At 45.4% G+C, this 15,712-nt stretch overlaps 1 protein-coding gene across 1 annotated transcript in view; it reads left to right on the top strand.

Moving 5' to 3' along the window:
• LOC130126110 (uncharacterized) overlaps positions 1 to 15,712 on the top strand; it is a 96,891-nt gene that overhangs the window by 59,808 nt on the left and 21,371 nt on the right. Inside the window, 5 exon segments of the mRNA XM_056295472.1 lie at positions 2,772 to 2,888; positions 3,271 to 3,349; positions 3,536 to 3,740; positions 6,962 to 8,765; positions 9,208 to 9,378. Coding sequence (XP_056151447.1) covers positions 2,772 to 2,888; positions 3,271 to 3,349; positions 3,536 to 3,740; positions 6,962 to 8,765; positions 9,208 to 9,378 — 2,376 coding nt within the window.

Here is a 15,712-nt window from a genome sequence, read left to right as displayed (position 1 = left end):
GCGGTGATCGACGGACCAGAAGACGTCTGAAGAGACATGAAGCCAGTACCACACCTACACCCCCAGTCAGTGATTTCACCTGTTCTGTCTGTGGCAGACATTGTGGATCGCGGATTGGGCTTTACAGCCATAAGAAGACTCACAAGTGACAGAGGCAGGATTGTCATCATCGGACACGACGGACAACCTAAAGCAAAGCAAGTGTGTGTGTGTGTGTGTGTGTGTGTGTGTGTGTGTGTGGGTAAACTGATGTAAACTGATGATCCGCTGCAGACCATAGGTCAGCACCAGTCAGTCCGGCACCAGGCTTAGTGTCGTTAATGTTCGTAGTTCAAAAGCCTGGTTGCTTGGTGAAAAAGCTGTTCCGGGTTCTACTGGTCCGGTCTTTGAGGCTGCGGTACCGCTTGCCTGACGGTAGCAGCTGGAACAGTCCATAGTTGGGGTTGCTGGGATGTTTGATAATTGTGCAGGCTTTGCTGACACAGCGTCCGTTATATATGTCCTGGATGGAGGGAAACCCACATCCTCTGAAGTCCTGGGCCGTCCCACAACCCTCTGCAGGGTTTTGTGGTTGTGTGCAGGACAGTTCCCATGCCAGGCAGTGATGCAGCCAGTCAGGACGCTCTCCTTATGGCAAGATTTGTGTTTTCCTGATACCTATGAGCATTTACAATACTTCCTTTAACCCAGCGTTTCTCAAAGTGTGTGGCGCCCCCCTGGGGGACACATGGGTATGACAGGGGTCACATGTGTGACCGGTGGGGAATGTAGACTGGAACTACTGTTTTGACGTCAGAATCTTTTTCACGGTGGAACAATCAACAAAACCTGCTTTCATGAGACAGAGTCTGTAGGTTCTCAGAATGGAGAGACATTTGACAGGGACGAAAAGAAAGACAGGAGATGCTTCCGAGACAAACAAGACAAAGTGCTTCACTGACGGTAATCAACCAAAAACCAAGTTAAGACAATGTGACGAAGCCTGTCTTGCTCCTGGGTTCACAGTGAATGTGGTGGGAGATGAGGAGAGACCAGTGTGTATTTTATGTGTGAAAACTGGCAGCTGGTACTGTGAGACCAAACACACGAAGAAGACACTTAGAGACATTACACCCCGGTCATGTCAACAAGCCACTGGAGTTCTGTCAGAGAAGACTTGGTGCATACCGTCAGCAGGAGCATGGCTTTGTAAGTCCTGCATCAGTGAACAACAAAGCACTAATGGCGTCACACAAAGTCACATACACAACTGCCCAGTGCAAGAAACCACACACAATAGCAGAGGAGCTCATACTTCCTGTGGCTTTAGATATGGTGTCAACTATGTTTGATGAGACAAGCGCCGCAAAACTGAAGGCTGTCCCTCTGTCCAATGGCACAGTTGCAAGACGTATATGCGACCTTTCAAATGACCTTGAAGAACAACTCACTGAAAAACTGAAAGACAAACGTTTCACCTTGCTAGTGGACGAGGCTACTGACAGCAGTAAAGACTGCTTGTTTATTGCTCGTGTTGGCTTTGTCACGTCAGAGCCACTGTGTGAGGACTTGCTGTGCTGCAGGTACGTCCCAAGTACAGGACGGCTGATGAGCTGTTCAGGCTTCTGGACTGGTACCTGACAGAACCTGGGCTGAAATGGGAGAACTGTGCGGGCGTTTGCACGGATGGTGCACAGACCACGGCAGGGAAAACGAAGGGACTGCAGCCACTAATCAAGAGGGTCTCGCCAAACGCACAATGGACGCACTGTGTCATACACAGAGCAGCGCTAGCATCAAGACTGATTAGCCCGGACCTAAACCAGGTTTTGACCCATGTTGTTACGTGGTCAGCGTCATCAAAACAAGACCCCTGAGAGCGCGGCTGTTCTCTGCACTTTGTGGGGAGATGGGAGCTGAACATTCAGCTGTGGTGTTTCACAGCGACGCTAGGTGGCTCTCGCAAGGTGAAGTGTTGTCGGGAGTCTTTCAGCTCAGAGAGGAAATGCGGGTGTTTCTGGAGGAGGAGGGTATGCATGGAGTTGCAAACAAGTTTAGTGAAGAACAATTTCTGATGAACTTGTCCTATCTCAGCGATATACTTGAAAGCTGAATGAATTAAATCTTCAGCTTCAAGGCCGAGACAAGCACCTTCCTCACCTGGCGGACAAGATCAGTGCGTTCACTCGAACAACCATAATGTGTCCCTACCAGTAACACGCTGCTTACTAACAACCAGCGATTCCCTCTCAGAAAAGTCATTTGCCAAACTGACGTAGCACTAATCTACATATAGCTGGCTCATCTATTTAATTACTTTAACACATTAAGAAAAGCTAGTCAGATCCATCGGGAACATCATTATAAAAGATCTACAATCTACTTATTTACTTTATCTTACTCACTTATTAGATTGTATTTATGTTGTTATTTTATTATTATTAATATTATCATGTTTTTATCAATTTTACTTGTCTTTGTTTAGTTTTGTCCTTTTAATCTATGTTATCTGGTTTATTTGTCGAGCTTTTATTCAAGTGTATATATGTTCCTTATTGTCAGGTTGTGTCAGATTGTTGTGTGTTGTTATGGGCTTGTCAGTCATGTGTGAAACACTTTGAACTGCACTAACCTGTATGAAAGATGGGATTCAAATAAAGTTTGATGGACTGACACAAGATAAAAACCTCACATCTAAACATACAAAAGCTGACACAGTAGTCGACTGTTCTGACCCATACCTACTTAATACATCTTCAGAACAAGATTTATTAGTCTTCCTCTGTTTCTAGCAGGACCCATCAGGAGAGACCAGACCCCCCTGCACCCAGCTGTGTGTCCATGAAGAGTGACCACTCTATAGGACGAATTATTGATTTCAAAGATGGACACCCCTCTACTGAACAGAGGTCAGAATTGAACAGCTGATATGAACAGATAGTTTGGTTGTTATCAGACTCTGCTGAACAGACAGAGGTAGTAACAAGTCATGACACATGGAATTGGTCTGAACCTTCTGCTGGTTCAGTTTCTTCTCTCAGAACATCTCATCTAATAACCACATCAGTATTTACAGTGGTGTTCACCTTGTGTTTCTACCTGCATCCATCACTACACAACACCTGTAACCTCCTGTGTGTGTGTGTGTGTGTGTGTGTGTGTGTGTGTGTGTGTGTGTGTGTGTGTGTGTGTGTGTGTGTGTGTGTGTGTGTGTGTGTGTGTGTGTGTGTGTGTGTGTGTGTGTGTGTGTGTGTGTGTCTAGAGACCTAACATGTCATGTGTTCTCCACAGAGACCACCAGGAGAGGTCAGAGGTTCTCAGTGGTCAGTCTGTCCAGGAGCATCAAACAGACCTGGACTCCATATTTATGGTGTGTAAATGTACATGAACAGCTTTTACTTCACCCACAGATGAAATGAAAAACATCATTCTGGTCATGATGGTCTTCATGCTCCACTGTTCACACCAGTGGTTTTTAATCAGTGACAGATGGGCTTGATGTTTTGTTCCATGACTTTAACATGAAACTTTAATTCACATACTGACTCATTTCCAGCTGCTTGAGGAGAACATTGTCACTTTTGTGAAGAAGGAGCTGAAGAGGTTCCAGAAGGTTCTGAGTTCAGATTACCCAGAGTGCTTAGGGAGACAGAGGGAAGAGGAGGAGCAGAGCAGGAGTACCAGAGAGGCACTTCTGAAGATCACCCAGCACTTCCTGAGGAGTATGAAGCAGGAGGAGCTGGCTGCCCGTCTGGAGAGCAGTAAGAGACTCTTTATTCCAAAGCCTCAACACCATGTAAAGCAGGGGTCCCAACCTGTTCTGGCTCGTCACCCCACTTTGAAGTCACTAACCTCCACTGACCCCAGACACTCTACAATTACACCAGAATTAATTTGCTGCAAGAAAATGTTCATTTTAGACCACATGTAGGCTCTACCCATGACAACTCTGTATATTTATTAGGTGTTTTGTGTTTTATGATTGGTGTCTCTTTTTTGTTATCAAGTTTTTTATGAGTCATCTACTTTTTCCCACACACAATACAAACACAATATACAAATAAGGGGAAAAAAACCATACGAAAATTACACACACACACACACACACACACACACACACACACACACACATACTCAGACTGCTCAGAGCCCCCTCCCACAGGACCCATGGTTGGTGTCGCTCAGATATTTAATGGGGCAGTTGAGCTTGCACATCTCGCTGCAGCCTTTCAAAGTTGGGTGGTGTAGTAGACAGAGTGCATCTCATCTCTGCAGCTACATCCACTCACCAACACTGCTTTGACTTCATGCACACAAGAGCACTAAATCCACTTCACACAAGTATGTCTTTCCTTCTTCTTCTTCTTCTTCTTCTTCTTCTTCTTCTTCTTCTTCTTCTTTTGTAAAACCCCCTTCCTTTCTGGTCTTCCTCCCACCTTGTCTGCCATATCTCCATTCCTTTCCTCTTAATCTCTGCTTTTCCTTCTCCTTTTCCAAGTGGAACTCACACCGGTATTTGTTTTTGCAATATGTGTTCCCAAAAGGAGCCAACAGATTTAAAGCACACTGTGAGATCTCTGGGTACTCTTCTGTTGCACCAAACCAGAATTCCTCCATCGCCACTCGTGAATGCGGTCCCTGTTGTGTTCTGTACAGCTCAGTTCAATCAGCTGTTCAGTAGCAGTGGCAGGTGGGTCCACCGAGCCTGCAGCACAGTGGAATGGGTCCCTCACCCAGTCAAACTTGGACATATCCAAGTCTGGAAAGTAAGTGGGAAAGTGCTCTTGTAGGCGTTTCAGGGGCTGGCACATCATCTTTGCGGAGCACTGGTCATCGATGCCGTGTCTGTTAGAAACTTGCTCAGCTGGGGGAAAGGGGTGACGTTTGCTTTTGGAAGGCTTTCTCTCCAGAATGTGAGTTTCCTCCTGAATCCATCAGCACGGTCACTCATCTGCACGATATTCTTGTTTTTCCCTGCATGCTTATCTTCAGTTCATTAAGTTTTCCAGAGATATCCGTTACATACGCAAGAGGAGCATTTTTTGCTGGTCACACAGAAAGTCGACAAAATCTGTTTGGTTTTTTTTCACATCAATGAAAAACACCAACAGTTCATTTCTCAACTTAAAAATGGCTCCAGCACCCTCCCTCTCCACAACCACCCTGCCTCTGTGTGAAAGAGCAAGTTGTCGTGTTCAGAGCCCACATCGCCGCATAGTTTAGCAAGTAGACCTGCACGCAGTGGATGTGGTTTGATGTGGTTCACCATGGCTTCAACCTGCTGCAGTATGTCTGTGATGAGCACACTCAGTTCCTTAGATGCCAGTCGCTCACGATGAATCATGCAGTGATTCCACACGACAGAGGGCGCCAGTTCCACGATTAACGTACGTAGGCCTGCTCGCCGCCCCGCCATAGACGGAGCCCCATCTGTACAAAACCCTACCATACGCTCCCATGGAATGTTGTTGTCTCCATATAGTTGTGGAGACATGGTACATTGCCTTGGCAGTCTCTTGTTCAGGAAGAGGGAGACGGTACAAAATACCCTGGTGAATAGCATTCTCCTGCATATAATGAACAAATGTCAAAGCCTGGGCATTTCTCCCTTCTGTGCTGACATCCGTTTGTAGAACATAGGCTGGGGAATTTCGTAGTCGGTCTGTTAGTGTGCTCTCTTGGTCACTAGCGATGGCATCTATCCTTCTTTTCACTGTGTTATCAGACGATGGTATTGTCTTCAGTTTTTGCACTTCTCCCTCCCCACACATCGTTTTTACCATTTCAGTGGCAGCTGGCAATATCAAAGTCTCAGCGATGGTATGTGGCTTCATAGCCTTTGCAACAAGACACTCGTCCACCTCAAAAGATGCTTTCAAGGCTCACTCACTGACAGTCGTTGTCTTTCTGAAGTACACTCGCTGCTTATTCAGCTCGGCATATTTCTTTTCAAAGAAAGGTTTTGGTTTGCCTACATATTCTTTACGCTGTGTCTCAAAATGTCTCTTGAGCTTGTTGGGTTTCATGCTGTCCATAGACAGGACGTTACCACACAGCAGACATGTGGCCTTTCCTTGTTGTGTTCAGTTATGCTAGTAAATCCAAACTGAAGGAAGGCTTCATCGTGTTTTCTCTTTCTTTTTGGTGTCAGTTTCTCCGTTTCACTCAAAGATGTGGAGGGCACAGGTGGGCGAAGAAATCTTTCCATTTTCCATCGCTCTGATTTGCTTACAAACTTCGCTCGCTATTTGTTTGAGATTGGGAATCTGCACATGTGATGGTGTGAATCAAGATATGAGGGGAAGTGAGTTGTTTTAAATCGTGTGTGTTGTTTTTGTTATCATAATAATTATTATTTGTATTGATGAATTACTAGAAATTTTAGGCAACCCCATTTCAATTCAATGCGACCCCGCTTGGCGTGGCGACCCCAAGGTTGGGAACCTGTGATGTAAAGGGTCAATAGAGACAAAGTGGGAGAGGAAACTATTTTCAAACTCTGTTGAAAATGTAGATTTATCAAAGGAGGTTCAGACAAGCTCCATTTGGATGGTAAATAAAAGAAATCTAATGGATAATCTGGTTAAGCTATTGGTTGGATGATGTGGGTGTAAAATGCTGATGACATTGGTTCACATCAGAGCAATAATATCAGAGAGAACCTCTTTAAGACATCATCACTGTCCCCATAATCCCAGTAAAGAGCTCCTAACTAATACATGGTTACTACAAGAGCTGGAACAGCAACCATCAAAATATTATCACAGTAGAAATGAAGCAGGTTGTTTGTGGAAATGCACTTGGATAAATCTACCCTTTATATAAATTAATTACATGTCTTCATTGTTTGTCTTAAATCAGACCTGCTTGTCCATCCACCAGTGATAAGCTGAAGTAATACTATGGAGCTTGGTAAAGTTTCTGTTTCTCACACTTACAGTAACATCCATTCACTGATTCCCTGCTTTATTTGTTTATTCAGAAATCCTTGTTCCCATGTGCCGGAGTAACCTCAGAGCAGCTCTGAAGGAGAAGTTTCAGTGTTTGTTTGAGGGCATCGCTAAACCAGGAGAGTCAACACTTCTGAATCAGATCTACACAGAGCTCTACATCACAGAGGGAGGCAGTGGAGAGGTCAATAATGAACATGAGGTCAGGCAGATTGAAACAGCATCCAGGAAACCAGCAAGACCAGAAACACTGATCACATGTGAGGACATCTTTAAACCCTTACCTGGACAAGATAAACCAATCAGAACATTGATGACAAAGGGAGTGGCTGGCATCGGGAAAACAGTCTTAACAAAGAAGTTCACTCTGGACTGGGCTGAAAACAAAACCAACCCCAATATACACTTCACATTTCCATTCACGTTCAGAGAGCTGAATGTGCTGAAAGATAAAAAGTTCAGCTTGGTGGGACTTCTTCATCACTTCTTTATTGAAACAAAAGAAGAAGGAATCTGCAGCTTTGACGAGTTCCATGTTGTGTTCATCTTTGACGGTCTGGATGAGTGTCGACTTCCTCTGGACTTCCAGAACAATGAGATCTGGACTGATGTCACAAAGTCCACCTCAGTGGACGTGCTGCTGACAAACCTCATCAAGGGGAAACTGCTTCCCTCTGCTCGCCTCTGGATAACCACACGGCCTGCAGCAGCCAATCAGATCCCTCCTGAGTGGGTTGACATGGTGACGGAGGTGAGAGGGTTCACTGATCCACAGAAGGAGGAGTACTTCAGAAAGAGATTCAGAGATGAGGCGCAAGCCAGAAGAATCATCTCACACATCAAGACATCACGAAGCCTCCACATCATGTGTCACATCCCAGTCTTCTGTTGGATCACTGCTACAGTTCTGGATCACGTGTTGGGAACAGATGAGAGAGGAGAGATGCCCAAGACCCTGACTGAGATGTACATCCACTTCCTGGTGGTTCAGTCCATCCAGGGGAATGTGAAGTATCATGGGAGATCCGAGACAGAGCCACACTGGAATACAGAGAGCAGGGAGACGATTGAGTCTCTGGGGAAACTGGCCTTTGAACAGATGGAGAAAGGCAACCTGATCTTCTATGAAGCAGACCTGACAGAGTGTGGCATTGATATCAAAGCAGCCTCAGTGTACTCAGGAGTGTTCACACAGATCTTTAAAGAGGAGTGTGGACTCTACCAGGACAAGGTCTTCTGCTTTGTCCATCTGAGCATTCAGGAGTTTCTGGCTGCTCTTTATGTCTTTCTCTCATTCATCAAAACTAAAGCCAATCTGCTGTCAGAAACCCAGTCAACCTCCTGCAGGTCTAAACCACTTGGAGATAAACGTAAAAAACCAGACCTCTACCAGACAGCAGTGGACAAGGCCTTAGAGAGTCCAAACGGACATCTGGACTTGTTCCTGCGCTTCCTCCTGGGCCTCTCACTGGAGCGCAGTTGGAATCTCCTACGAGGCCTGCTGGGAAAGGCAGGAAATAAGTTAAAGACCAATAAGAAAACAGTCCTGTACATCCAGGAGAAGATCAGGGAGGATCTCTCTCCAGAGAGAAGCATCAATCTGTTCCACTGTCTGAATGAACTGAATGACCATTCTCTAGTGAAGGAGATCCAACAGTACCTGACATCCGGAAGACTCTCCACAGACCAGCTCTCTCCTGCTCAGTGGTCAGCTCTGGTCTTCATCTTACTGTCTTCAGAAAAGGAGCTGGAGGTGTTTGACCTGAAGAAATACTCTGCTTCAGAGGAGGGTCTTCTGAGGCTGCTGCCAGTGGTCAAAGCCTCCAGTACAGCTCTGTAAGTGTATAGATTATATTTTTCCATTAGTGAGAAAATATTGTTTCATTACACTGATTATTGAAACTGTTATTGGGGTTACAGGTTCTAAAATCAAAAGTATTAAAGACATTAAAATGATAGAATAATTACAACTATCAAAACTGTCGTTGTAATAGTTTTAAGTAGCAGTAATCATAAAACAAGCAGGTAGTAGTGGAATCAGCAGCAGTAGTAAAAGCAGTAATAGTAGTAGTAGCAGTAGCATTAGTCTAGTAGTAGCAATAGTATTAGTAGTCACAATAGTAGCAGTAGTAGTACAAATTGTGTTATAACAAACAGCCATTGTAGTTATTGTAGGACTACTAGTAAAAGTAGCAGCAGTAATAGTATTAGATCCATTAGTATATGATAGAGTGATATATATGTGTTTGTGTGTGTGTGTGTGTGTGTGTCCATTCAGGTTGAGTTACTGTAATCTGTCAGAGAGGAGCTGTGAAGTTGTGTCCTCAGTCCTCAGCTCCTCCTCTAGTGTGAGAGAGCTGGACCTGAGTAACAATGATCTGCAGGATTCAGGAGTCAAGCTGCTCTCTGCTGGACTGGGGAGTCCACAATGTAGACTGGAAACTCTCAGGTCAGTCTTCCTAAACCTCTTCAACACAGGACCACTTCAGTCCTCATTTATATCCACTTTAATGGCAGTCACTACATCCTAACCTGGGTGGTGTTTTCTCTGATTGGAGGAATAACAAAGCAGGTGTAGTAACCAGCTGCGCTTCTACTTCCTACTTCCTGTCAACCACTTCCCATGAGCACATCCACCAGCAAAGAGGTGCTGTCAATGCATCACACATCAATATAGTTTTGTTTTCAGAGAAAAAAGTGAAATAGTCTAACAGGCATAGCAAGGCCTTCCTTCTGACCATATCCAGCTATATATTTATAATTCATATTTCTTGTTTCAGTCTGCAGTGTAACTCTGTTTTCACCTGACAAATACTGCACTGGTTCTGATTATATTGTAGTGTATCAAACACAACTTAAATACACATGTGCTTGTATGAACACATGAATGTGAGGTGGTAACCCTGTGTACAGGTTCATGGTCTAGTGGTCTTGTCTGTCTTTTAAATGTGGAGGTGGAGGCCACAGGTTTGGGGGTGAAGATTGACTTCATCTTCCTCTTACAGACATACTGTAGGAGTGGAGGAGGCATCACTTCCTCTAGCAGTATGTTCACACTCACATCTCTACTATGACAACACAAAAAGATGTGTTGACCTCTGCAGCTCTCAATGTGTGCTCATCACTGTGCCCCCCTAAGAACAAAACGTGACAGTGTGTTAATGACATCATCTATCTGATGTGTAGTCGTCACATGATCTGTAAAGGTGGGGGGTTCTTGTTCACTGCTGGGTTTGATGCCTCTCTGTGAGGCTTCATGACTGTGTGTTGGCTCCATTAACATCAGAATGTCCCTCAAAGCTGCAGATGGTCTGTACCCTCAGCCACATGCAGGGCCCGAAATTAAGGTTTTGGTTCACCAGCCAAATGTCTGGTAGGTGAACATTTCTACCCGCCAAACTTTTTTTACCAGCCAAAAAATAAAATGAGATTTTTGTGTTGTGTGTCATACTACATACAGTTAATCTGCATGGTAACACATTATGGTGGTGAATAAAAGCAGTGGTCAGAGCAGATTGTAAGTGAAAAATAATTCCATTTCATCTTGTATTGATAATAAAACAGTGCAACAAAATAACATGCCTGTATGCATTTAATTTGAACTTCAAAGTATGGGTTCAAAGTATGGGTCCCACCCCCAGTCAGTCGTCCTCACTAGACTCCTCACTTTCAGTTTCCCCCATCTTATTTTTGTCCATGAAGTCTGGTCTTCTGCTCCTTATGGACTCCTGGTGCCATAGCTCCACAGCACAGGTCGGGTTGTAGTCCTGTATGCTTGGAGAAGACAGCTGAACCAGGAGTAGGTCTGAGAGGGCGCCAGTCTGTCTTCACCTGCTTCCTTACATTGAAACCCCGCTCACACTCTGCTGTGTGGGCAGGCAGGGACAGCACCAGGTCTACCAAAGCCAGAATGTCTGGGCATGAGGACTGAAGACTGCTGTTGATGTCACACCAGCTGGTCTTCTTAAGGGTCTGGGGCTCTAGATAGAAGTTGGTCTTTAGGATGGTCCACTGGTCAGGGATCAGCTCAGTATCGACCCCAGAGTCATTCAGCACAGGCCTGAAGTGGTCCACCAGGGCATCCACTTCAGTGTCACCAAAATCTGAAACAATACACGACACATCACACAGTTTTTATTGCAGTCTATGAAATAATGACCCTGTAGTAGTAGAGACCTGAGTGACCTGTCATACAAAACATAATACTAAACAAACCTGCTGCTGCTTCCCCTGACTCTGGCCAGTTCTTAAAGTCGACGAGCTTCGTGGCACACAGAACCCCGACACTTGCATCCTGGAACCTGTTCTTCATGCTCTCTACAAGCCTCCCTGTGAGTTTTGCCTGTGAGGTGGCGACTGCCTTGTTGTCCCCCCGGCTGAGTGCCACTCCCTGATAACAGTTGCCCTTTGTGGCCTTCATCCTGGGACCATCTCTGGTGATAAAAGATGAATTTCACCATCTTAAAACAGTAGCATCGTCTTTTCATTTCAGTATTAACTATAACATTCTTACGCCCTCTATCTTGTTGAAATAATAATTTCTCATATTAAACTGTATCTTACCATGACCTAAGACAAGTGATATTGCACAAATCATACCTTGTTTTGTACTTCAGTATCACAGCCTGAGTAGCGGACAGAGATTTGTGGGCCTCTGCAATGGTGACAGTTGACCGTTGCAGACAGGCGGAGAGGTTGCTCAGATAGGTGAGCATATCATGGAGGAAACCGAAGAACTGGACCACAACAGTCTCCCTGGCGGTGCTGAAGAACCTCCTTGCTTTGGCCTGCTGGACAGCCCTGCCACCTTGAGCATCAGGAGATTGAATCTGAAATACATTAGAAAACACAGACAGACAAACGCAATTAGCCAGTTACTTTCATTTCAAATAACTATGATATTACCTATTCTATAATGGCACATTTTCATAGTTCCATCAACAAGTCCATATTAAATTAAAATGTTTACTGTATTACATTAATCTTTTCATTATTTTGACAAAACACACTTTGACAAATTACTTTGGTGTAGTAAGGCAAACTACAGACACTACCTGTTCCAGGTGCTGAATGATTCCTTTGTAACCCTTTAAGAAGTGGTCCAGCGCACGAAGCAGGTGCCCTACCCTGCGGGTGCCATCGATTCGGGTAGGCACCAGTGGTGTAGGGCCGAGAATGTGGAAGCTGCTGATCAAGTTAGCTCTGTTCAGTGGGCTGACATGATAGAACGTGTACAGCCCACTTAGGAGGTCTTCAACCCTCTGGTATACATTGTTGCTGCGGATGGCATCTCCGAAGGCCAATTCAAGATGGTGTGCCATGCAGTGTATGCTAACAATGTACTGCCGGTGTGGGTTCCATTTCTGCTCTGGTGCAATATCGACTCGGGGTCCTTCGACTACATATGACGTCACGGATTACGTTGCTAGCTAGCGTTGTTTAATGCTAGCTTTATAGTTATTGAGCTGTGTTTTTACAATCCACATTGACATGGAGTTGGTTAAGGAGTTAAGGAGTGAGGCCGCAGGCTCAGGACCCCTGGACGAGCGAACGCGCACGAGCAGCGTCTAAGGAGTGAGGCTGCAGGCTCAGGACCCCTGGACGAGCGAACGCGCACGAGGGCTGAAGGCCCGAGCAGCGTCTAACATCAATCTACTTTTTCCCGCTGTTCCTAAACTAAACTAGCCCCTACCCGATCATAATGCGTGAAGTAGTGATGTCATCTGTAGTCGCACATCCGGTAGGGTGAGTAGATCAAGTACCGACACTGGTCCTGCTTAAGGCGACTGACGACACCATTCTGGGCTCCTGTCATTACCGCTGCCCCATCCGGGGCCACGGCAACCAGCTTTCTGTCCCAATCTGAGGACACCTTCTTCATCATGCTGTTGATGGCTGTTGTGACATTTGCTGCATCCGCCTTCTCCACCGTCTGGATGCCCACAAATGTTGATTCGATTTTCCCTTCATTTCAGTAGCAAAGATAGACCAGCTCCTCCTCCTTCACTTCCATCTCCCATGACATGTGACAGCACGCCGCCGACTCCGTATGCTGAGGTGACGCATGCCAGCACCAAGTCCTTGTCTGCTGTGTAGTGACCCAGGACTTTGGCTGATTCCAGCAGCTGTTTGGACACACGGAAAGCGTCCTCCTGTTCCTTTTTCCAGGCCCATGGAGCGTCTTTCCTTAACAGCTGGTGTAATGGAGCTAAACGTGTGGCAAGATTGGGGAGAAATTTGTTATAGTAATTTAACAGGCCTAGGTACACCTTAAGCTCAGTCACTGTGGTTGGCAGTGGGGCCTCCTCAATGGCTCTCACCTTACTCTGTACTGGGTGCAGACCATCAGCATTGATCCTGTGACCTAAGTATTCCACTTCGGCCTGTAAGAATGCACACTTGCATCTGTGAAGTCGCAGACCGGCTTCTTTGAGTCACCTGAGCACCTTGTCCAACGTGCTCAGGTGTTTGGATTCATCTCTCCCCATCAACAATATGTCGTCTAAATAAACAGCTACCCTAGGCAGGCCTTGTAACAGACTTTCCATCGTTCTCTGAAAAATTGCAGGTGCTGACAATACTCCGAACGCAAGCCTATTGTAAGTGAACAGGCCTCTGTGTGTGTTTATTGTTAGGTATTTCTTGGACTCGTCGTCCATGACGATCTGTTGATAGGCGTGGCTTAAATCGAGCTTGAAGAACTGTTTCCCTCCTGCTAGTGTATTGAACAGGTCTTCAACGTGGGGAATAGGGTATTGCTCTAGAGAAGAGGCACCGTTTACTGTTAATTTGTAATCGCCACATATCCTGACTGAACCATCCGGCTTCAGGACAGGTATAATGGGCGCCGCCCACTCAGCATACTTAACAGGTGCTATAATGCCCTCCTTCAGTAGTCTCTCTATCTCCTCTTCTGCTTTCGCCCTCATGGCATATGGAACTGAGCGGGGCCTGTAAAACTTGGGACGGGCTTCAGCAGACACATGAATTGTGGCTTTCATGCCTTTAACATGCCAAGTTCTTGCTTGAAAACATCCTCATGCTTCATGAGCACTTCCAGTAATCTCTGTGTCTGTGTCCTCATATGCTTTATCTCATCCCACTTCAGCTTCAGGGCCTCTAGCCATCCTCTTCCTAACAAGCTAGGTCCAGTACCTTTCACCACCACTAGGGACAACGTCTTCCCCTTTACTTCAGCCACTCCTACTACTTTAATTTGTCTCTCCTGTGTATGATTTGAGCGAGAGTTTGGTTTGTTTTATTGACGGGCATTGTTTTTCTTCCCACATCTCATTAAACTTCATTTCATTCATGACGGTCACACTACCCCCTGTGTCAATTTGAAAATTTACTTTCTTCTTATTCACTTCCACATTTACTTCAAATGGCTTTATTCACTGTATGGACGTTTCTGTTTTCAGGCAAGCTAATGTAAATGCCTCTTCTTCTTGTTCCAAACTATCACTATCCTGCCTCCCACACTCACAGCCTACATTGTGTGATCGATGTGGACACGCGCGTCGCTCTGCTCTGTGTGATATCTCAGTGGGGCGCGGTGCACCTTCTCTGTGTCTACAAGCCTTGGCAAAATGCCCAACTTTTCCACAAGAGTGACACTTTGCTTCTTTAAACTTTCACTCCGCTGCACTCTGTTGCTTTCCATGACATCGGTAGCATTCCTTCTCTCGTTTTCCAATCTCCTCCCTTTCTCTCTTTTCCCTCCATTTTCATACTGTGACATGCTAACAGTGGCTTTGCTTGCGGGTCTTGTGCATTTTTATTAGCGGCCTCTGCAGCTACGGCAATCTTGAATGCCCTCTCAAACGTGAGGTCTGTTTCAGATAGTAAACGTCTTTAAATCCGATCATCATTAATACCACACACTAGACGGTCTCTTAACATCTGTTCCAGTGTAGCTCCAAAGTTACAATCATGAGCTAATCGTCTCAGCTCTGCTACATACGCATTGACGGTCTCGTTAGGCTGACGGAAACGGGAATCAAATTGATCTCACTCGGTTTAGGGTTGAAGTGCTCTCTCATTAGAGTTGGTATCTCATTGTATGTTTTCGAGCTAGGCTTTGCTGGACTCACCAGGTTTCTTATGAGCTTGTATGTGGCTGGTCCCACCACACTGATGAGGATAGCTCTCTGCTTCTCTCTGTCATCACTTTCATTTGCTTCAAAAAACTGATCGAGAATCTCGCAGTACTCTTCCCATGTCTGCTCCTTTGCATCAAATGCCGACAAGGTACCTATCATTGCATTCATCTTTACATTTCTGCTCGTTAATCCTCCGGTCCAATTTAGCCCTGGCTAGTTCTCCGTACTTAGCACGTCTTCCTACCGTCCGCCACCTGAACTCATCCAATCGCATCCGTCTTCAATCAGGCACTTTCCCCAACCATCCAGTATCCTCGTCGCCAATATGTGATAACGTGTTCTTTATGAAAAGATGTAGTTTCACCGGATTCGGGTTTACCGATTTAATCAGTCTCACGGAACAGCGTACAGATTCACATCTTGTCATCTCAGTTATCACTACTTAATCTGTGTATATCTCAACTCATCAACTTGATAACCCTAGGGGTCAACTATACCTCCTTAGGGTGTGGGGTGGTACTGCAGGTAAGTATAATAATGTGACGTGGTTAAATAATAGACTTCTTAGTCAACCTTTCGGAGTTAACAAGTAAGCTTTTAATGACCGCAAGTCAAGCAAGTCAAAACAGACACAAGTTTGTATGGGTCTTAGCTCCCTCCCTTTTTTTGGCCACCGAAGCG

Source organism: Lampris incognitus, chromosome 16 (genome assembly GCF_029633865.1).
Source record: "Lampris incognitus isolate fLamInc1 chromosome 16, fLamInc1.hap2, whole genome shotgun sequence".
NCBI lineage: Eukaryota > Metazoa > Chordata > Actinopteri > Lampriformes > Lampridae > Lampris > Lampris incognitus.
Note: the sequence above shows the minus strand (reverse complement) of the source record. Positions and strands in the feature narration are given on the sequence as shown.